Source organism: Dromiciops gliroides, chromosome 4, assembly GCF_019393635.1.
Source record: "Dromiciops gliroides isolate mDroGli1 chromosome 4, mDroGli1.pri, whole genome shotgun sequence".
NCBI classification, from domain to species: Eukaryota; Metazoa; Chordata; class Mammalia; order Microbiotheria; family Microbiotheriidae; genus Dromiciops; species Dromiciops gliroides.
In genome coordinates this window covers 391,683,904-391,709,071 of record NC_057864.1, presented here as the reverse complement: position 1 = coordinate 391,709,071, position 25,168 = coordinate 391,683,904, and the positions used below count along the sequence as shown (strand labels likewise).

Sequence of the window (25,168 nt, the reverse complement as noted above, 5' to 3'; positions counted from 1 at the left end):
TATTGCTACAATGTACAATCTAAAAAGTTAAAACAATCCAAATGAAATCTTTGCCTTTGAAACTTTTTTTCCACTTTATCCTCTTTTTTTTTTTTTTTGGTGAGGCAATTGGGATTAAGGGACTTGCCCAGGGTCACACAGCTAGTAAGTGTCAAGTGTCTGAGGCCGGATTTGAACTCAGGTTCTCCTGACTTCAGGGCCAGGGCTCTACCCACTGCACCACCTAGCTGCCCCACTTTATCCTCTTAATAGTAAGTAGTATAAATCTAAAACCAAGAGCTAGTATTATATGTAAAGGGGATAAAATAGAGAGTACTTTCCAATAAGATGAGGGATAAAGTTTGCCCATTGTCACCACTACTATTTGACATAGTGCTATAAATACAAATATATAAAAATTATACTGTTTGTTATACATATGTTTGTATGTATATGTTTGTTTGTTCATATGCATATAAAGGTAACTAGGAAATATAGTGGATAGAGTGCCAGGCCTGGGGTCAGAAAGACTTATCTTCCTGAGTTTGAATCTGGCCTCTGACACTTACTAGCTATGTGACCCTGGAAAAGTCACTTATCCCTTTGTCTGTTTCCAAATCTGTAAAATGAGCAACAAAGGAAATGCCAGTATCCAGTATTACTACCAAAAAAAAAAAAAACCACCCACAAAAGGGATCACAAAGGGTCAGATACAACTAAACAACAACATAAATTAAATTATATATGTATATATAATTAATATATATTATATTACTGTATATAATATTTTATATATATATATTTAGCAATAAGACCACCCAAAAATTACAAGAATAATCACAGGCAAAGAAGGAACAAAATTATTACTTTCTACAAATGATATGATGTTATACTTAGAGAACCATAGAAAATCAACTAAAAAGAGTATAACTTTAGTAAAGTAGATAAATCTACCTAAACCACTTTATTCTGTTGAGCACTGAACTCGTTTCTCTCCTTTACAAGTTCAGGATGGCACAAACAACACATCTCATCAAATGTGTTCAGTTGTTTTCAGTTTTGTCCAACTCTTCATGACCCCATTTGGGGTTTTCTTGCAAAGATACTGGAGTTGTTTACCATTTCCTTCTCCAGCTCATTTTACAGATGAGGAAACTAAGGGCAGCTAGGTGGCGCAGTGGATAGAGCACCGGTCCTGGATTCAGGAGGTCCTGAGTTCAAATACAGCTTCAGACACTTTACACTTACTAGCTGTGTGACCCTGGGCAAGTCACTTAACCCCAATTGCCTCACCAACACACACACACACACACACACACACACACATACATACACACACACAAGTGAATTCAGATGAGAAAACTAAGACGAACAGGGTTAAATTACTTGCCCAGGGTCACACAGCTATTAAGTGTCTGAGGTCAAATTGAACTTATAAAGATGAGTCTTCCTGACTCCAGGCCCAGCATTCTGTCCACTGTACCACCTAGCTGCCCATCTCCTCAGATGCTGAATAGAAATTCTCCAAAGTAGCTAAGTGTATGCTGCTTGAGGGTATATGACTAAAATCCGAGACTGATGCTGCTTTTCTTCCCTGAAAGGAAAAAGACATGAAAAAGAGGAGGAAGAAGAGGATAAGATTTTGCTAAAAGAACAGCCTCAGAGAGGTTATGATGGGAATGAAGCAAGGATGTAAAACTGGTTGCTACTTTGTTTCTAGCAGTCTCAGTTGATTTGTGTTCTGCTCTCAGATATCCAGAGAGTGTAAATATAGTAAAGTGGTTCGGTACCTAGTGGCTGACGGAGTAACTGTACTAGTTGTGCAGAATCTCAGAAATCATTCCATGCAATGATTGTCCATTGCTTAAGATTGCAAGCTTCGAAGTAGAGAAGAAGAGTGAAGACTAGCAACATGCGTTCCATATCAGCCCCTTCCAAGATATTACTGTAAAGGCAACCTGGTACAGTCAAAAGAGTTGGAGTCAAAGGGCCTGGGTTCAAATCTCAGCTTTGCTACTTGTAATCTGAGTGACCTTGGACAAGTCACTTCCAACTAAAACCTCTCAGTTTCCTTATCTGTAAAGGGATTGGGTTAGCCCAACTCCAAAACTATGATCAAATCTGAAAGTCCTGTGGAATCTCCCCTGAGCCCCTATTCTATCGTCCTCTGATTTTCCATAACATGGTACCAAAAAAAATAAAAATAAAAAGATGATTGCACATGAAACTGCAAATCTACTGTGCACAACTTGCTATTCCTTGCAAATATACCACAAAATTATCTCTTCCCCAAATCTAGCAATCTGGAAGAAAATCCAGCAATGCTTTTTCCTTTTCATTTAATTTAACAATAACACATATACTTTATAATAATTTGCTTGACCTTTTAGAAATGAAATAGCCACCTGCAGTGGGATTTTCTTGTTTCTACAAGACAAGGGTCAAGTAAGTACTTTACGTTTGGAAGCAATTTTTTTTTCTTGCTCCATTTTTTTACTAGAAATTAAGATCCAACTTTATTATATTCTGAGAAGTCCCTAAAATCCAGTACTGCCCCACTTCTCCAATGACGCCACCTGCTACTTGAGATTCTTTCAGGTGAACTAGGATTCAGGACTCAGTGTCTAAGTACCGTGTATGTCGGATACTTTGTCAGATATATGTTTATCTTATAACAGCTGTTTCCGTTCAGGGAAATGCCCCTAGGTTATTACTTTTTGTTTCTCGAGGCTCAAACTGTCTAGCAGAACATCTCCAGACACCAGCTCCCCCTCCAGGTGTGTCAATTGACCCTGGAGAGTCTCAAAATGCTTTTCTGCTTTCTGGGCCCTTTGCAGAGCTTTCTGGTGAAGTCCAGTCTCATTCTCCAATTGTTCAGTCAGTTTAGCTATCTGGGCTTCAAGCTGAGAAACCATCTGGAAAGGAAGAAACAGAATAGGGTTGAGCTTCATTTGAAATGCAAGAAAGTGTTTAAAAAAGAAAAGAGTGCTCAACCTTTCCAGCAAAACTATTTATATTATCACCTTACAGATTCAAATCACTTGATTTCTTTAGATGAAAAAAAAAATTGCCATACAAAATCTAAAAGAAAACACCAATCACATTTATCCCCTGATGCAAAAACAAATTCTACAAAATCTATTTACATTATCTAATATAGTCTGGTGCTCTGCCTGAGACATTGAGTTGGTTAAGTGACTTGACCAGGGTCGCTCAGCCAGTAATCAGTGAATCAGGCCCATATAGTAGCTCCTCCCTCTGATCCCTTCCACTAAGGCTAAGGCTGATGAATCACTTGAGTTTAGGAAGGAGCTAAATATGGTCAACAGGGTGTCAGACTATAGCTGACACAAACATGGTAAGTGTTGTTGGTGTGGAGGTAACCCTGGGTTATCAAAGAATCACAAGATTCAGAACTGCATGGGACCTTAAAGATCAAGAGAGATGTGGGGTATGATAGAAAGTTCACTGACTCTAGAGAAAGAGGACCTGAATTCAAAACCTGCCCTTGCTTTTTTTTTTTTTTACTACCTGTTTGACTCGGTACAAGTTACTAAATCTCTCTGAGACTTTCCTCATCTAAAAAATAAGGGATTTGAACTGTATGGCCTCTAATGATTTTTTTCAGTCCTAGATCTGTGATCTAACACAACACTCTTGTTTTACAGATGAAGAAACTGAAGCATAGGGAAGTTAAATGATTTGCCCAACATCACAGAATTTACGCCCAGGTTCTATGACTTGAACTCTGACTTCTATTATCATTCCCCCACTTAAAGCAAAAGCTTCAAATATACACCCAATGACTGATTCTGTTGGATGAGTTCAGAGAAGCTCATCACCAGAAGGTTGTCTGAAAGGAAGAAAATAAGCATTTATGGAACACCTACTGTGTACCAGGCACTGTGCTAAAGTTTTTTTTTTTTTACAAATATGATCTCATCTGATCCTCACAACAACCCTGGGAGGTAGAAGCTATTAATTACTATTTACAGTTGAGGAAACTGAGGCAGACAGTGGTTAAAAGACTTGCCCAGGGCAGCTAGGTGGCACAGTGGATAAAGCACTGGCCTTGGATTCAGGAGTACCTGAGTTCAAATCTGGCCTCGGACACTTCACACTTACTAGCTGTGTGACCCTGGGCAAGTCACTTACCCCTCATTGCCCTGCAAAAGATAAAAATTTAAAAAATAAAATAAAAGACTTGCCCAGGGTCACACAGCTCATAAGTATCTAAGGCTACATTTGAACTCAGGTCTTCCTGACTGCAGGCTTAGGCTGCTTCTAGGTGATGAACTGTTTTTGCTACAGTAACTAAGTAAGTAGTTGGCCAAGGTGCAGAAGGGTCATAATCCACCATCCATGGAGGGTGTACATCAGTGGATGCAATTATAGACCTTAAAGTGTTGAAGTACTTGCAGATGTCTTTCAAGACTATTTAGCCTTTTGGCAAAGCTTACTGCAGGAGGTCACACTTCACTTGTTCTTGGCAAGAAGAGCAATGAACAAACCCAGGTTCACCTGCAAGCCACAATGAGGCTTCAAAGCAAGGCATTGTGGAAGACCATAACATCAGACAAACCAACCTACTTCTACTACTAATTTTTTTCAATTATAATAAAATATAGTTATCAAAATATTTTTAACCTTTTTCACAGACTACAAGTTAACCCCCAAGATAGTGATGAAAGCTCTACATGTGGAATCAGAAGGCTTGGGTTTGCATCTTGATTCTGCCATTTGTTAGCAGTATGATGTTAGAAAGATTATTGGACTTCTCTGAGCCACCATTTCCTCATCTATAAAATTGGAGATGTGATTGTTTCATTGCTCATTTCACCTTTCTTATATGTAATCCCCCAGTTTTTGTGGGGTTTTGTGGGGCAATGAGGGTTAAGTGACTTGCCCAAGGTCACACAGCTAGTAAGTGTCAAGTGTCTGAGGCCGGATATGAACTCAGGTACTCCTGAATCCAGGGCCGGTGCTTTATCCACTGTGCCACCTAGCTGCCCCCTCTATTACTAAATATTAAAAGAGCTCACACTTGAACATAATTACAAGTTTGAGAGATGAGATTGCATCCTAAAGTGGACACAATGAGAGCAGAAAATAGATGTTCTACACTAGAACGCTAAGAAAAGGAGAGGAGATTCTCTCCCACCCAGTGAGCTCTGCCTCCCGAGGTTTAGAGAAAGAAAATCAGGTCTTAAGGCCAACCATGGTCTCCTTGTGGTCTTGTAAAAGTGTCTCATTAAAGATAATTAGGGGTTTCCCCAGAGACAAGTGATCCATTTCATCTCGTATTCATGTGTGCTACTCCAAAGCTTCTAGGCATCCTGGAATTTCTAATAAGAACATCAGCTCTTCCAGCAATAACTTAAACAGTTTTAATTTACTCTATTTAAAACTGACTAATTGTTTAATATACTGATTTAAAATCATTTCACTTACTCCAAAAGCAGAGCTTCTTTTGATGCTTACCTTTTACTCTATATGTTTTGTCCATCCAGTGGCAGAAAGCTCTCCCAAGAACCATGTCTTATGCTTCTCTGTCTCTCCCCACAAGGCCTAACATTGCACTATATAGTTATACAGACTCTCACTGAATATTCACTTAATAAATGCCGAATCACTGTCTCTATTTTGTACATTAAAAACAGAGAACTTCATTTTTCTCCTACATATTCATTTGGGGGCAACTACGTGGCATAGTGGATGGGGCACTGGCCCTGAGGTTGGGAGGACCTGAGTTAAAATCTCATCTCAGACACTTACTGGCCAACTGACCTTGGGCAAGTCACTTAACCCCAATTGCCTTAAACATTTGGGTCCACCTCCAGGCATCCTGATCTATAGCTTGCCACTGGACCCAGAGGGTTCTGGAGGAGAGAGTGAGGTTGGTGACTTTGTTTTTGGTTTTTGGTTTTTTTCAGGGTAATGGGGGTTAAATGACTTGCCCAGGGTCACACAGCTAGTAAGTGTCTGAGGCTGGGTTTGAACTCAGGTCCTCCTGAATCCAAGGCTGGTGCCTTATCCACTGCACCACCTAGCTGCCCCCCAGTTGGTGACTTTGAATAGCCCTCTCTCACTTAAATCCAATTCAGTGCAAGTGATGACATCACCCTGATGTCATGGTCCTCTTTGAGAACAAAGGACAAACAACAACAACATATTCATTTGATTCAAAGACAAGTCCAAAAAAGGAATCCAGAACTTCTCTGGGGACAACGGTATTATATAAAACATGCTCAACCTTGAAATATTAAGGAAAAATTATAAGCAATGAAAATAGTAAATGCCTAGAGATTTTTTCCAGTGTACCCAAAGTCATTTCACATGGTATAGTATAAGAGATAAGGAACTAACTAAAGCCAAGAAGACCTAGGTCTAGCTCCTTCCTCTCACACATATTTGTAGTATGACCCTAGGCAAGTCACTTAATGTCTCAATGCTCTAGGTAAATATAAGACTTAAAGTTGTAGAGAAAGTGCCAGACTGAATTCATGGATAGAGTTTCTTTTTTGAGGAATTCTATAGCACAATAGTGTCAAACTCCAAAAGAAACAGGGCCACAAAATTATATATAAACATCCCTGCCACCCTGCTATAAACTTAGAAAACAACATGTTAAGATTATCTGCCTCCTATTGTATTTTTATTTCTTTTATTAAATATTTCCCAATTACATTTTAATGTGGTTCATGCCACATTCAAGGAGTGGTAGCCTGTGAACCACATGTTAGACACACCTGTACTACAGAACAATGAAATCACAGGTCCAGTCCCTGTGCCTATCTCTAAGTATTTTTCCCTACGATTGCTAGTTAGCCAGGCTATTACAGCCTTGGAGATCATTTCTTTAGGAACTGAAAAGAGAGCTGAAGAAATTGTGCTAGAGCCAGCTCAAATGGGTTGAAAGTCAATTGCTAAATTTTCAGTATGAGCATTTTAACTCAGAAGTGGGCAAATGCCCTTATTGTCAAGAATAGAAAGTGATGAAAATGTTAATAACGTAGAATAAAATTAAACTGAAATGTGCCATGTATACATTTTTTAAGAGAGCCTGTTGTTAAATACTTACCAGCATTTCCCTGACTAGAGTTCATGCAATAGCTACCAAATCTACATCTCTACCCTGACCTTCCTCCCATACGGTAGATTTATAGTCAATCCTTATGATTCACAGATTCCATATTTGTAAATTGGCCTTCTCACTAACCTTTATTTGTAACCCCAAAATTAAAACTCAAGGCACTTGATCAGAGTGGCAAAAAAAAATTGAGAGTATTCATGTTCTCAGCTGAGGTTGAACAAGGTGACACTTAAGTATTTTCATTGTTACAAGTAAGGGGTCAGGGGCAGCTAGGTGGTGCAGTGGATAGAGCACCGGCCCTGGAGTCAGGAGGACCTGAGTTCAAATCCAGACTCAGACACTTAACACTTACTAGCTGTGTGACTCTGGGCAAGTCACTTAACCCTCATTGCCCTGCAAAAAAAAAAAGTCTAGACTCACAAGTAAGGGGTCAAAAGAGGGATGGATATATTGGGAAATCACTATGATGTAGAAATAAAAAGAATCAATAAAACTTTTAAAAGAAGAAGAAGAAATGAGGGGTAGGATTCAGACCACCCATTCAGCATTAGATGGGAACGAATAAAGTAACTTCATGAAAACAACTCCATTAAAACACCATCAAAATGACAGACAAATCATTATCTGTGACTTCTCAATAGCATAAACCATTTTCAGCCTGGTTGATTGGCCATTTAAAAAACAACCAAAAAGGGAGGAAGTCTTTTCTAAATACTCTACACTAAATAATCTACACTCATTTCTTAAGGTGTTGCAACTTAACACTTCATGTCTCATTGTACAAGAAGTCATAATTCCAAAAACACCTGCTGTGGGTGTCCTGAACTTTCAAGGGTAAACAACACCTAGGACCCAATTCAAATTCATGGTAACCTAGCAGTGACTATTATGAGAAAATAACTTTTAAAAAAGGAAAAAAAGGGGGCGGCTAGATAGCACAGTGGATAAAGCACCAGCCCTGGATTCAGGAGGACCTGAGTTCAAATCTGGCCTTGGACACTTGACACTAGCTGTGTGACCCTGGGCAAGTCACTTAACCCTCATTGCCCCACAAAAAAAAAAAAAGGGAAAAAAAAGAAAAGAAAATTTGCCATTGGCAGAAAGATAATGAATGTGCAGAAATAATTTACAGGAAAAGTGGGACTCTCCTAGATTCTACCATGAATTCTAAAGGTAGGAGAGTAAAATGAGATGGTAAACATTCTGCAAAGGATAAATAAAAAGCAATGTTCTGCAAACGGACACACACCTAGGTCAGTTTTGCCAAGCCAAGTCTGATTCTGCCTTTCGGCCTTGAGACTGGTATTACTCAACTATTTACAGTATGCTTGGCCACATCGGCTGGACATCGGCACATTGCCTCTTCTGCAAACAGATTTATCAAGTTGTAAAAAGTACCAATTCTCCAGAAATACTGTTAAAACAATATAGGAGACCTATTTTCTTCTAATGTTGCCCGAGTATGAGTCACACAAGAGAGCAGCAACTATATGCTTGATTTGGGTTTTTAAAAAGGAAAAGGAGCTATTGAAAAAGATTGCTGGGTAGGAAAGTTAGACAAAGGCACAAAAAAAGACTGAGTCATTCTCATTTTTATGGGGGTAGAGAGGGCGGAACCAGCTTAACCAATTTACATCATTTTGCTTTAGAAAATAAACAAATATATCATGCTGACAATTTTATGTTGTTTCACATGTTAGAATTAAAACAGTTTTGGGTAAAGCATTTGGAGGGAAATAGGGAAGGGAAACAATAACATGGATGCAGGAACAAGCTATTGAAGGCCATCCACTTCCACTCAAGGAAAAGAATTAAATCATTTTTCACAATAAAGATACATTTTGAAAAGAAAGGTTATGTTATTAGCATAAGCTTTTCTTAACTTCCTTTATTCAACTAAACAACTATATTAAATTATTCTATAAGCAAATTACCAAAATGCATACAGTACTGTAAGCTCAGTGATGATATCATATAATGTTACATTTTTAAATGTCACATTTTGCCACATAAGTGGCACTAACTCCTTGTTGTCAGTTTATATGACTACAACATTGTAAAAGAAAACAACATTGAAAGATTTAAGAACTCTGATCAATGCGATGAGCAATCAGAACTCCAGAAGACTAATGATAAAGGATTCTTCCAATCTCTTATAAGGAGATAATAGGTGTCATGAAATTTACATTTCCATATGTGACCAATGTGTGGTCACAAAATTTATCTTGCATGATTTTATGCTTACTTATTGTAGAGGGTAGCCTTTGGGTGTTTTTTGGTGGAAGAAAGGGTTGTAGGACAGAGGGAGTAAAATGATAATGATGTCAAAAAAAAAAAGAAGAAAAGAACATCAATTAAACATTTTAAAAATGTACAGAAGAGAGCAAAGGTAAGTATAGAAGAGTACTCTGACAAACAGAATAGTTTGGGCATTATGTTAAATTTTATATATACATATATACATACATACATATATATATATATACACACACACATACATACATACATACATACATTTTGTGAGGCAATTGGGGTTAAGTGACTTGCCCAGGGTCACACAGCTAGTGAGTGTCAAGTGTCTGGGGTCAGATTTGAACTCAGGTCCTCCTGAATCCAGGGCTGGTGCTTTATCCACTGTGCCACCTAGCTGCCCCCATATATATATATATATATATATATATATATATATATATATATATATGTACTTTTAAAAAACAAGCTATGTGTATTTAAAATTTCATGGTTTTATATACAATCCTCTTTTCCATTTATATGAAAATCTAACGTTCTATGTTTTGCAAGTTTTTAAAATGCTTTTTTAAAAAGAGTCATAGGATGAAAAAGAAGGAAAGAGAAAGAGAAAGGAAGGAAGGAAGGAAGGAAGGAAGGAAAGCGAGAAAGAAAAGGAATGAAGGAAAGAAAGACAGAGAAGAAAATAGGCTTCCATGTACACTCTGAGCCCATAATCTCTCTAGTTAGAGGTGGATAGTATATACCATCATGAGTCCTTTGAACCTGCGGTTGATCATTGTGTTGACCACAGTTACTGAGTCTTTCAAAGTTGACTATTTTTACAATATTGCTGTTAATTTTAATATTAATATTAATTAAATAAATGAAGTTAATATTATATAAATTGTTCTCCTGGTTCTGCTCACTTAACTTTGCATCAATTCACACCAGTCTTCCCAGTTTTTTTCCTCAAATCATCTCCTTCATCATTTCTTACAACACATTATTCTATTGCATTCATATGCCATAACTTGTTCAGCTATTTCTCAATTAATAGGCATTCACTCCGTTTCCATTTCTTTGACACTATAAAAAGAGGTGCTATCAATATTTGTACATTTTCCTCTGTCTTTGATCCTTGGGGACCTTTTAATGGTATTAATAGGTCAACAGATGTGTATGTGTTAATAAATTTGAAGACATAGTTCCAAATTGCTTTCCAGAATGGTTGGTCACTAACAGTACATAAATATACCTGTTTTCCCACAGCCTCACAATCATTAATCATTTTCTTTTTGTGTCATCTTAGCCAATCTAATGCGTGCGAGTTGATATCTCAGATAACCAACTCAGATTTGAAGAAGTTATGCACAGAAAATGAAAGCAAAAGCAGGTAACTGAGAATGATAAGGCAATAATGATAGATGGTAGAGGAAAGGCAAAATGACAACTCATTATTTTTTCTGTTTTCTTCTCCAAAAAAAAGAAAAAAGCAGAAAGTATATTAGTCAGCAAACATCAGACTTAACTGCTAGAGAAAAGTGGGTGCCAGAGGCAACCAAGTTAAAATATAAACTCATCTATAAAATCTGTTTTAAAAAAGGATGATCAACAATGATGAGAAGTATTATCTCAAAAAGTCAAGAAAGGCAGTAATGAGTAAAATCAGTACAGCGACAGTTTAGCAAGATATCCAACTAAACAAAGTCATCCCAAGGGTATTCAAGAATGAAAATGGAGGGAGTATACACAGAAGGAAAAAAGGGAAGGATCTGAAAACAAAAACATTTTATTAAAATGTTTCTTCCATCAAGGTTAGTAGAAAAAACATACTTGGACCCTCATATCATACTCCCTGAGATACTTATAGGGAAGGTAGAAATGGTACTAGAGAGAATAAAGAGAGAGAACGTAACCAAATTGGACCAATTATATATAAGGGAGATCAGTGCTAGAGGAAATGAAATTATGAGAGCATTGAGGGAAACCATATGTGAGGTATCTAAAGGAGATGATACCAAAGGCATGAAAAAAACTTCAGACCTTAATAATACCTCCCCCCCCAAAGAAGCTGACTACTGATAGAACATCAATAATTAGCAACCTATATGCCTCTCCTATTTATGCGACATCTTTATGACTCACACACAAATTAAGGATATCTTTAGTGAGAGTATTAGAAGAGAATAAATAGGCTTCTGAAAATTAAATACAACATTGGTCACATCTTTAAAAATCTCATAGTTAAGTGAAAGCTATAGGACCTATGATATCTCTTGTGCTTATTATTTGTTAATTACCAAAAAAAAAGTATTTGATTCAGCAGAACAAAATACTGCCTTCGGTATCCCCCATCCACATATCGAAATCTTTCAGAATTCCTTGGAAGATAAAATAAAAAGCAATATATGTTATTCAATGACCTTTTGATGATAAACAACAGGAGAGGCATAAAACAGGGAGTTATATGCTTGCCAAAGATATTTAACACTTCACTGGAGAAAACCCATCATAGAATCGAGAAGAAGGGATTCCCTCTGCCTGAGGTCCTCCAGATACTCCTGTTTGTGGATTAAACTGCACTGATTTCAACAAGGCCCAAGACATTTCAGAGCCTCCTGGGATATATCTGTAATTACTCAAAGGACTTTGTGCTGTCCATCCACACAAAAAAGACAAAGTGGATGGAGATGTGGCTAGGTTGTGCAGTGGGTAGAGTGCTGAACTTGGAATCAAGGAGACCTGAGTTCAAATCCTGCCTTAGAAACTTACTAATTGGATGACCCTGGGCAAGTCATTTAACCTCCATCAGGCTCAGTTTCCTCATCTGTACAATTAGGGGATTGATCTGAGTAGTCCCTTCCAGCTCTAAATCTATGATCTTACAAACCTGTAAATGTCTACTGCTCAGATTTCAACATGCATTTGGTTGGCTATCCCACAGAGTTTATCCAACAGTATGTACAACTGGAACAGGCAATACAAAGGGACAATTAGCTGGCTCCAGAGTTGAAAGGGAAGGAAAGAATGGGCTAGGTTTCATTCAGGAAATTGCAAAGTTCTTTTACTGACCTCAAGCTTACCATGAAAGCAAAGACCCATCCTTTTAATCTTTACATCTTGTCAATTTTAACACATGGTGATGAGAAGTGGAGTCCCACTGCCACCAAATACCTTTCTAAGGAAGAATAGCCGACAGAGGACAATGGAGAGGCACATCATGGGTGTGAGTAGGCTATAATGTATGACCAGTAGGGAACTCCAAAGAACAGTCATAAAGGAAATCATCAAAGAATATAATGGCAAGAAAAGAAGATAGTTAAGAGCAAGAGATCATAAATGTGCCATAGGTTGTTCTCGATTGAAGAGAACCATGACATCGGGAGGTGATGCCATGACTTGCAGTGAATTGGATTTAAGTGAGGCAGGGCTGTGCAAAGTCAACCAGCCTCACTCTCTCCTCCAGAACCATATGGGTCCAGTGGCAAGACATAGATCATAACAACTAGAGATGGCCCTCAATGAACTGGGAGACCTTGGCGTTTAAAGCTAAGGTTTTACCCAGGTCTCAGTTTTCTTGAGGCAAAGCCCATTCAGTGATTAAGGCTAGGTAAGAAATGAGGCCTTTACCTAGTCAAAAATAAATAGATGATAGAGAGATAGGTGGGTGGGTGGGTGAATGGATGGATATATGGATAACTAAGGAAGTAAGTAAGTAAATAAATAAATCTGTGAGGGGAAGACCCTCAGGGTTTCTGAACAAAACAGAAACAATTGCTATTTACACTCATGCTGAGCCATTAAGAGGCCAAAGGGGTAGCTATGTGGTATAGCAGATAGAGCACTGGCCCTGGAGTCAAGAAGATCTGAGTTCAAATCTCACCTCAGACACTTACTAGCTATGGGATCCTGGGCAAGTCACTTAACCCCAATTGCCTTAAACATCCAGGGCCATCTCCACTTATCCTGATGTATATCTTGTCACTGGATCCAGATGGCTCTGGAGGAGAGAGTGAGGTTGGTGACCTTGCACAGCACTCTCTCACTTAAATCCAATTCATTGCAAGTCATGATATCACTTCCATGTCATGGTCCTCTTCAAGAACTAAGGACAAATGGGGGGGGGAGGAGGGGGGAGGGGGAGGGGGGAGAAGAGGGCGGAGGGGGGAGGGGGAGGGGGAGGAGGAGGAGGAGGAGGGGGAGGGGGAGGAGGAGGAGGAAGAAGAGGAGGAGGAAAAGGAGAAGGAGGATGAGGAGGAGAAGGAGAAGGAGAAGGAGAAAGGCCAAGGCCAAACAATGGCCAAATGGGCTTGGGCTGGGACCTATTGTTGGCCAATCAATGCTCTGGAGGAGAGAGTGAGGCTGGTGACTTTGCACAGCCCTGCCTCACTTAAATACAATTCACTACAAGTCATGACATCACCAACAAACACCAACCAACATTCTGTGAATAAGACTTGTCCCACTGGGAACCCAACAGAAGCTCCAGTTAGAAAAGCAGCTCCCTCTCCTCTCTTCCCCTCTCTTCTCTCCTCTCCTCTCCTTTACTTCCCCTTCCTCTCCCTCTGTCCATTTAAGGCATCATACATTTACCTGTGGAGGCTCTGCTAAAAGGAATATGTTTTGATTGCTTAAACCTCACAAAATGTCTTGGGGTTTATGGGCTAGATTTTTTAAGGACCACACACTAACCCCAAATCACTCTGGCTCCACCAGTATGTGATGTCAAGAGAAAGTGAGGAAGACCTACAGTGCCTTGAGTGGAACCCCCTTTGGCAAACTTGTAGAAGGTCAGGGACAAGAGACATACTTCTATTCTCGAGTCCTCTATACCACCCTCTCCTTTCTTAAAAGATGATCTCACCTTTTCTTAGTGACAAAATTGAGATCACCCAACATGACCTACTTTTCTTCTCTACAAATCAAAACTCCTCTAGGTCTCATCCATCCCCACTTCCTTGGCCCTAACCTCGGAAGAAGAAGAGGTGCTTCTCTTTTCCAAAGCTAAACCCTCTACTTGGGTCCTTGATCACATTTCCTTTCCAAGTTGTTACCACTTTCTCCCTTTTCAAATTACCTTGTACTTGCTTACTTTTATTTTTCACATCCTTGAAGTTAAATGTAAGTTCTTTGAAAGTAGACATTGTTTTATTTTTGTCTTTGAATCCCTAGAACCTACTATAGTGCCTAAATATAGGAGAAACTTAGTAAATGTTTCTTCAGTTGTATTTGAACGTAGAGTGCCACCAAGCTCTATCCTTGACCAAATTTTTTTTAAACATTTTTATCAAGGACTTGGATGAAGGCAGAAATTGTATGCTTATGAAATCTGTGGATGTTGTAAAGCTTGTGGGAACAGTTAATACATTGGATCATCAGTTCTCAAAGTATGGTCCAGGGATTCCCTTGGGGGTCTCTAAGACCCTTTCATGGCATAAGGAAGGTCAAAACTATTTTCATAACAACACTAAGATGCTTAATCTCTAATACAACAAATAGACATACCCTCATAAACAAAAGATCTTTAGGAGGGAGGGAAGTTTTAAGGGTTTAAAGGAGTCTTACTAAAACACTGTTGGTGGAGTTGTGAATTGATATAACCATTCTGGAGAGCAATTTGGAACTATGCCCAAAGGACAATCAAACTATCCATACCCTTTCATCTAGCAATACCTTTACTACTTCTGTATCCCAAAGAGATCATAAAAAGGGGAAAGGACCTACATGTACAAAAATATTTATAGCAGCCCTTTTTGTGGTAGCAAAGTATTGGAAAGTGAGGGGATGCCCATAAAAGGGGGAATGGCTGACCAACTTGTGGCACATGAATGTAATGGAATACTATTGTGCTATAAGAAATGACAAGTAAACAGATTTCAGAAAAACCTAGAAAGACATGCATGAACCAATGCAAAGTGAAGCGAGCAGAACCAGGAGAACATTGTACACATTAACAGCAACAATGTGTGAGGATCAACTGATTGAAATAGCTCTTCTCAGCAATACATGAATCCAAGACAATTCCAAAAGACTTATGATGGAAAATGCTATCCATATCCAGAGAAAAAACTAATGGAGTCTGAAGTGAACTATTTTCACTTCATTTTTGTAGTGTTTTTCCTTTTATTCTGTTTCTTCTTTTACAACATGACTAATGTGGAAAAATGTTTTACATGATTGTACATATATAACCTATACCAAATCGTTTACCATCTTAGAAGGAGGGAGAGAAGGGAGGGAGGGAGAAAATTTGGAACTCAAAATATTATTTTAAAATGAATGTTAAAAATTGTCTTTACATGTAATTAGAAAAATAAAATATTATTTAAAAGGAAAAAAAGTTTAAAGGAGCCTTGAGACTAAAGTTTGAGAACTGTTACATTAGATGATAAAATCCACATACAAATATAATTCAAACTGGAACAATGGCTAAATCTAGATAAAATTTAATAAGGATTATTGTTAAATCCAACACTTGGGTTCAAAGAATCAACTGCTAAAGTATGAGATGGCAAATATATCGCAGACAAAAGCTCATTTGAAAAGACCTGGGTTTTAGTATACTTCAAGCTCAATATGAGTCAATACAACATGGAAGTCCCCCCCCCCAAAAAAAAAAGCTAACAGTCTTAAGTGGTATTAGGAGAGGTATAGTGTCAAGAGAAGTTGAATGAATGAATGAATGAATGAATGAATGAATGAATGAATGAATGAATGAATGAAAAAAACAATTACTAAATTCCAACTACCTACAAAGTAGACTGATAAGTGCTGGGGATACTTTAAATATAAACACTCTCCAGGGCTGTCAAGAGCCAAATGTTAAATTTTCAATATGAGTATTCACACCTCAGAATTCCATTCCTTGGAAGAGCACCAAACCCAAAGTAGTGCTAAGGCTAGATTAACCACATTGGATTCCTGAAGAAGGTGGGACTCAGAAGAGAAAGTTTCCTTGAGTCTCTGAATTTTGATACACATTTACTTTGGATTATTTGGTAAGTGACAAAATCATTCTATTTCCCATGCCTTCTTAATTTGTTGCTGGCAAAGGAAGTGAAGACACATAGGCAAGAGCTAGTCACAAAATAAAATCAGGGGCAGCTAGGTGGCGCAGTGGACAGAGCACCAGCTCTTGAGTCAGGAGGACCTGAGTTCAAATCTGGCCTCAGACACTTGACACTTACTAGCTGTGTGACCCTGGGCAAGTCACTTAACCCCAATTGCCTTACCAAAAAAAAAAAAAACCTAAATAAACAAAATAAAATCAAATGTGCCCAGGAGACCGTGAGTACTACAGATCCTTTTTCCTAGAATAAATGTCTATCTACCCTCAATTAATAAATGGTTATTGTTAAACATTTTAAAAACATATAAAAGTATGCAAAAATAATTTTCAAGTGCCTTTAAGCTTTCTTGAAACATGTAGAAATGGCATATGTTTATATATCATTGATGTAATAATTATATAATGTTCTTCTCTGATGCATTCAAAGGACCTCATAAAGAATATATAAGTCAATGATATCCTAGTTTAAGCTCCTATTTGTATTTGAAAGGGGCAAAGCCATATATTTAAACATCCTCTCAAACTAGATCTTTTTTTTAACCCACTCTGTCTCTAATCCCACTCCTACTAGTCCAAATTAGTGAAGCTTTATTAAATTATACTAAAGAGTATTAAATAAAAACAACTGCCACTTACTTGTTTCCTGTTTTCTTCCTGTTTGCTCATTTCCTGTATTCTGTCCAATACATCTTCCTTTGAAGGCTTAACCATCACTGAATTTCTACTTAGAAGGTCTGCAATTTGCTCCATGAATAAACAAAAGCGGCTCTGAGAGGTCTTGGCTTCCTCCATGCTGTTCTTCAAACTCTCCTCTGTTTCACAGGAATTTTTTTTCAGGCGGCTCAGCTCCTTCTTAGTGGCATCCCAGGCCCTCTGGCCAATAGCTAGTCTTTCTTCTAAGACCTTAATTTCCCTCTCAAAACTCTGTTTTGCCTCTACAGCAATGGTCAAGTCCTAAAGGAAGAAAAATGAGGGTGGGATAGGAAATAGTGAAGACTGGGTGATATTTTAGGTGTACACCCCCCCCATATAAAGCTACCCTGAACAATGTCATTTCTTACTAGCTATCTTAATATGTCTAAATCCCACCATAAAATAAAGATTGAGATGTAACATCATTCAACCAATACTGTGTTTATCCTGGGTTCCTCATTATCTCTTCCCTCCCAAATCCAAGCTGTTGCCAAGGTCTGTTGATTTCACCTTCTCAACATGTCTTGAATATGCCTTTTTCCCTCCTCTAATACTGCTACCATCCTGGTAAAGACCCTCCTTGCCTCATGCTTGGACTGTTGCAATACCCTGTTGGTTGTTCTGTCTGCCTCAAGTCTCTTCCCACTTCAATCCCTTATCCATTCAACAACTAAAGTGATTTTCCTAAAATGCAAGCCCAACCATGTTATCCCTCCTACTCAATAAACTCCAGTGGTTCCCTATTGCCTCTAGGATCAAATGCAAATCTGTTTGGCATTCAAAGCCCTTCATAACATGGCCCCCAAGCATTTTCTCTGGCTGTCCCCCATGCCTGGAAGACTGTCCCACCTTTTCTCCAACTACTAATAACCCTGGCTTCCTTTAAGACCCAACTAAAATTACACCTCCTACAGTAAGCTTTCCCTGACCCCTTGTAATTCCAGGGCTTTCCTTTTCTTAGTCATTTCCTAGATTGTAAACTCCTTGAGGGTAGGGACAGCCTTTTGGATCTTTTTATATCCTCAGTACTTAGTATAGTCCCTGTCATATAGTAGGCACTTAATAAATGTTTATTGAATTGAATTACTTGTTGAAAATATGAAACTAACTGCCCCTGGAATGTTGTTTCATTTGAACTCATGGTTTCCTGCAAACAATTAGGGACTAGAGGTGCATTGTGCATGTATTATATATGCAATTTGTTCACTTTGATTATTGACCAAATAATTTAGGGTGAGAGTCTTCTTCTATCCAATATCCTAATTATTTTAACCTTTTCTTTCTAAAGCTCCAGTTAGTACTCTAGATATGAAGGACACTCCATGTAAATTAGGAGTTGTTAAAAAAAAGAATTAAATCAAAATCAACAAACAATTATTACTACTATGAGTGGAGCACTGTCCTATGCAATGGGGAAGAAATTATGTTATAGATAGAAAATGATCCCTCAAGCAGCTATAAATTGGTACAGATCTAAATTTGTGGTCCTTTCTCATAATTAATACAGAAAGAAGCTAAAGAAAGGAAACAAAAATAACTAACCATTTTGCTGATGGAAAGAGAAGAAGGAAGGAAGGAAGGAAGGAAGGAAGGAAGGAAGGAAGGAAGGAAGGAAGGAAGGAAGGAAGGAAGGAAGGAAGGAAGGAAGGAAGGAAGGAAGGAAGGAAGGAAGGAAGGAAGGAAGGAAGGAAGGAGAAAAGAAAGAAGTATATACTTTAGAAAGAAGTGTTTTCTGTTTATAAAAAGTACATGTACATAAAAATAACTGACTGATTAATCAACCTGACAAAATCTTCCAGTTATGTTAAGAACTTGGTGGTCCTAAAAGCAAAATGGAGCTTCATGAATGGAAGGCAAAACCCATGATTAGATTATAAAGGCCTTCTGGAGTGTAGCCTATAATTTTCATCATCTGCCCTCCTTCTTTATAGAAGTGAGTGACCACTGGAGGATTTAATGACAACTGATATTTACATAGTACTTTCAAGTTTGCCTGGTACACTACCTATAGTAGCTTCTTTGCACCTCAGAACATCCTCTTTGGGGTAGCTACTACATGTGTTATCTCCATTTATACAGCTGGAGAAACCCTGGTTCTAGGAGATTCTGCAATTTATCTATTCATAGTCATGTAGCTAGTAAGAGTCAGAGGCACTTAAGATCTAAGTCTTCCTTACTTCAAATCTAGCACTATTCTACTACAACCCATTGCCTCTCTTGAAAAATGCATTCCCTGTACTAAGAGATTAGAAAAAGGAGAAATGATATGTGAAATAAATAGGTTGGAAGGGAGGGAAGTGTAAAAAACTTGGTCCTGAATATTATAGAAGATAGACTATCAGATGACTTACTGGATTAATCAATCTCTCTCTCTCTCTCTCTCTCTCTCTCTCTCTCTCTCTCTCTCTCACACACACACACACACACACACACACACACACACACACACTTACACACACTCAAATACACAAACTGATTTTTAAGTCAACTAAATTCTATGTGCTGATAACAAAAGGAAATTTAAAAAGTAGATGAGCAGTTAAGGTGCCTGTATCCCAGGGGGTAATAACTGAACTAATTATAGAACCCATTTCTAAAAATGCCTTGCCTTTCAAGTTGCTGGCAATAGTTGGCTTCATTTCCCCTTTGCCATTCTAAAGCAGTCTTCTCAGAGAAGCCCTACTGTGATTATTAATTAAATTATGAGTAGTAAAGTAAGAAATCAAGGATGCTTTCTCACAGTTACAATATTTCAACAGTTTGCAGACTTACTTTATTTTTCCCTCTTTAATATAGTATTTTATTATTTTCTAGTTACATGTAGAGATAGTTTTCAACATTTGTTTCTATAAGATTTCTAGTTTCAAATCTTTCTCCCTCCCTCATCTCCCTCTCCCCTTCCTAAGACAGCAAGCAATCTGATATAGGTTATATATGTACAATCCCATTAAACATATTTCTGCATTAGTCATGCTGTGAAAGAAGAATCAGAACAAAAGGGAAAAACCTCATAAAAGGAAAACAAAAAAAGTAGAAATAGTATGGTGCAATCTGCATCTAGATTCCACAGTTCTTTTTTCTGGATTTGGAGAGCATTTTCCCTCATGAGTCCTTTGAAACTATCTTGGACCATTGTGTTGCTGAAAAGAGTCAATCTACCACAGTTGATCAACACACAATGTTGTTGATACTGTGTACAATGTTCTCCTGGCTTTGCTCATCATTTCTTCACATTGATTTTTTTAAAACTTTGTGTTCTAGGGGCAGCTAGGTGGCGCAGTGGATAGAGCACTGGACCTGGATTCAGGAGGACCTGAGTTCAAATCCACCCTCAGACACTTGACACTTACTAGCTGTATGACCCTGGACAAGTCGCTTAACCCTCATTGTCCCACCAAAAAAAAAAACACCAAAAAACTTTGTGTTCTAAATTTCCTCTCTCCCTCCTCAATCCTCCCTATGGAATCAAGCAATTCAATTTAAGTCATACATGTGCAATTATGCCAAGCATCTTCATATTACTCAAATTGTGAAAGCAAATAGACAGAATAACTTTAGCAAGAGGAACTAACAAATAAAATTATACTTCAATCTGTATTCAAATAGCATCAGTTCTTTCTCTGTTGATGGTTTGCATTTTTCATACATCCTTCTGATAGTATCCTACTCATTATTTCTTTCACAGTTACTATTGCTAACTGTATTACCCTTCATCCTATTCCCTCCCCTTGATATTTACTCTACTTTTTATCTTCTTTCACCCTATCCCTCCTCAAAAGTGTTTTGCTTTTTACTGCCCCCTCCTGCAGACTTACTTTCATCAAGAAACATGATGGATGGTTAATTATAGTCCCCAGTCTCAGCAGTAATAAACTTATTTAAATATACTAAGATAAAATGGGGGAGGGAAGTTATTAGAATATTGACATTACCAATTAGGTAGGCTAAGAAAACATTTATATCCAATCACCCTGGAGTTTCAAATATGATATCAATACATAATGACAGACTTTTATACAAGGGAGAAAATAATCACTTGTACAGAAAGGGGCAGTTTTGTATGGTCAACTAAGTGAGCCACTCAACAAGTTTGAATAACAATAAATATATATTAAACATATATTAAACATTTACTATGTGTCACACATATTTCTATAGCACTGTATAGTTTTCAAAGAACTTTACTCACAACAAATCTACAGGCTAGGTAGTACAAGGAATAGCACTATTCTACAGAAGAGGACACTGAGGTTCAGACAGGATAAATTAATTGTCTGAGGCAATATAGCTAGTAAATGGTGAAACCACAACTCAAACCCAGGTTCTCTGACTCCAAATTCATTGTTCTTTCCATTATATACCTCACTGACTTTCATTAGAATCACTGCTCTTTACAAAACTCCCACAGGATATCTTAGTGTTGTGTATTATAGACTCACCAATAGATGTTTGATGAACTAACAACCTTTACTGGAAAAATAATAAACATGGACAAAATTTCAAACCCCAATTGAGACAGCATGCTGTTATTTGATTGTCTTAATGACAAAGGCCTAAGGAACTCTATCAAATCCTCCATTCAGTTTGGTACATGAACAGATATGAATTCAACAGTGTATGTACCTCACTGGGATGCTGTGAAGAGAGCCTTGTAAATTTCAAAGTGTTACATAAATTAGTTATTACTGTAACCCATACTACATCTGGCCCCTAAACCCAGACATGGTGAATCCAGGTGCAATTTGAGAGTTTGCTCGCAAAAATTCTCAAGCTCTTGCCCCCACCTAGAAAAATTCTAGAAATGTCATTGTCTGGATTATTTTGCTCCCAACAAAATAGTTCTTGATTCTCCATTAAACACTCAGGATGAGTATAAGACAAGTTTTATTCAACTCAGGAAAACATTCAGACTAGATCTACCCTATAACCTATAGTCATAAAAATTCTTCCCTCCTTCCCAAAGAAATCTTTAATGTCCTTTCAACCTATAATACTACCGTAAGTCATTCAGAGTTACTCAGCCATTCCCATCTCCTTTCCCAGTGAGCCTCACTCTTCTCATAGGAGAGGAAATATAAGTAACTAAGAGTCAGCCTTTACAACCCAGACTTTCACAGTCTAAATGATTCAGGGTATACATTAAGGAAATAGCCTCGATGTTCTCTCACATTTAAGTTCTTCATTGTACCCTGACACACATTTTTCCCTGCTGGGTTGATCTTTCTACCCCAGCAGAGGAGTGACAGGATCAGAACTATGATTTAGGAATATATGTTTGTTACCCTAATTAGAGTTCCTTAACAGAAAGAGATATCTTAATTTCCTTGTCAGTGCTTGACATATATAGTAAGCACTTACTAGTTCCTTTTCTATATATGTATGGCTATGTATGTACTGTGTATGCATGTATATATGTGGGTATTATGTACATAGATATAAATATTTCCCTGGATCATAAGTAGATTAGAACCACCATCCTGAGGGACCAATGCCTGAAGCAGGGGAGGCCATCAGCAGTAGGTAGAATATTAAGTTATAATGGGTAAAGAAGATGGAGTAGTTATGCTGGAGATAAAGCCACAAGTGGCTTTATCTAGGAATAGTGATATGAAATACATCTTCTTACTCTACAAATGATTACACAATAATAATAAGCACCTAATTCACAGGGTTGTTATGAGGATCAAATGAACTAATGTGTGAAGCCCTTTGCAAACCTTAAAGCCTCTATGTAGATGATGGCTATTACAATGATGACAATGACAATGAAGACAATGGTGATGATGATGCACCTGTTGGGGTCAGGGCACGCTACCCTTGGGGTAAAGTCACAGCTCCTAAACTCACTGCTCTAGGTTATTTTCATATCAAAATGAGGCATTGAAGTTAGGGGTTTATACATTTTTAATTCTCTAAAAATAAAGTACAACCCCAATACAACAGGGATCATTATCACACAGATTTGGATATTCCTTGGGATCAAATTGTGTCAGCAAAATATGATGACTATATATGGCAGGGTTATATGGAATTTGGCCCATGGAACATTTTCTAAAATTGTCTCTCTGTTGACCACATCTTTCCCCATTGTTAAGATCAACAAATAGGGCTGTGTGTACATTCAAAGGTTCCCAAGGCAAGATGCAGGTCCAGATGTCCTTTGTAGGTCCTTGGGAGAAGCAAACTCTAGGAAAATTGCCAGGAGGTAAATTTGGGTGGTAAAGGTAATGTCTATAGAATGGAGCACCGAGCACTGTGGGAGGCAATGGGGAGAATGGGAGGCAGGGAGGCAGGATGGGTGAAGGGGAAAAGAGCTTTAGTGCTTATGTGTTTTAGTAAGTTCTATTAAAAAAAATAATAAATAAAAAAGCATGCTAATGTCACTTTTTTTTGGTGAGGAAATTGAGGTTAAGTGACTTGCCCAGGGTCACACAGCTAGTAAGTGTTAAGTGTGTGAGGCCGGATTTGAACTCAGATCCTCCTGAATACAGGGCCATTGCTCTATCCACTGTGCCACCTACCTGCCCCACTAATGTCACTTTTAATCATGACAATAGGAGGCCATAACTCAGGTACCACTATTTACCTGAAGTGAGCAAATTCTAATTGCAGGCAAAATCCTTATGAAGAAATAGTTTCTGGAATAATGATCTCCAAAACTTTAAAGGGACAGGAAATACTGCCAGCAAAGAAAGAAGTTCTTAAGCCTCCTTTGCTAGCCAGTCCCATAGTCTAACCTAAATAGCCATGTCAGAAAATTCTTCTATATGCCTCATTTGTCTCTTAAAATATAGCTCACATCCACAATCTCTTCTTCCATCGTCAGTAGGTAACAGCTACATAGAATTAGGAAAAATATGATTGACAAGAATATGTTTGAAATGAACGATACCTAACTTTCTGACCCACAGATCCTGACCTCTACAATCTATAGAAATGTGTAGTTCCCATAAAGTAGAAGATTTTCTAAGTTTTAAGTTATTTTTAAAATAGGAAAGATAAGCTATTTCATTAGTAACATGTTATCTTTAATAGTTATTTTCAAAATGTTTTTATTATGACTACTGAAGCTTTTTTTAAAGACCAGCTTATACCATCTTTAGTGTATTTTAAATAAAATATCAGGGTTTAATAATTAGGAGCATCATTGAAATGAGCTCAAAAGCAACAATAAAACACAGAGGTCTGACGTTGTTGCAGCTTTTGCTGCTGCAGTCACAGCACTTAGCTCATAAAGAAACTTTTTCTACCTTAAAAACAGCACTTAGAAAGACTTCTAAATACTCTCCCTATGAACATTTATAGGTCAGCAAAAACTCTGATTGTCCTTTTTGTACAGCTTTAATTCTATGAATGAATGAGTACTTCCTTTAAAAAAAAAGTGCACATTCCTAGCTGCTTGTAAAACATTTTTTTAATATATATACTTTGGCAGAAACTTCATCTGCTTGGACTTATCCCCAAATCAAATATATTTGCAAAGTCTGAGCAAAGTTGCATCACTCATTTATAAGCAAAGCACTGAAAAGAAGGGGGATAAAGTTCTAATTTTTTGGAAAGTGCGCTGATGTGACACTTTTTAGTACTCAGCTCATGCAGGCTGGCCACCAAAACTGTATGCTTATTGTGCAGTATGGAATACTTCCAAATCTGATAATGAGAATAGCTTAATTAATAAAAAATAAATAATCAAATAAAGTATTAATTGACTGGAGGCTATTTACAGTGTTGATTGCACTGAATGCATATTTAAAAAATGGTCAATACCAGGCTTCTATCATCTAACAGCTGCACAAATACATAAATTGGTTAGATATCTAGTGATTATTTATATTTTAGAACTTCCTAAATGAAATCTATAATCATTCAAAAGAATTAGCCCTAACTATCCACACAGGAAAAGTCAAATGGATGAGAGATGCAGACCATAATAAGTAACTGCATGAACAGTTCATCAATCTGATTAATTAGTACCTATATCTTAGACAGACATTGCAAATAGAAGATGAGCTGAGCCCAGAATTGAAGAGGAAGAAGAAAGCTAGTTGGATTTTCTTAGGGAAATTTATCTTCTTCCTAAAACCCTTCTTTTTCACATCAAT

General features: G+C 37.7%; 1 protein-coding gene across 1 annotated transcript in view; it reads right to left on the bottom strand.

The window, feature by feature from the left end:
* The window catches only part of CCDC170 (coiled-coil domain containing 170), a 112,324-nt gene that overhangs the window by 34,395 nt on the left and 52,761 nt on the right, over nucleotides 1-25,168 (bottom strand). The window contains 2 exon segments of the mRNA XM_043963117.1: nucleotides 2,694-2,894; nucleotides 17,010-17,327. Of these exon segments, the coding sequence (XP_043819052.1) occupies nucleotides 2,694-2,894; nucleotides 17,010-17,327 (519 nt within the window).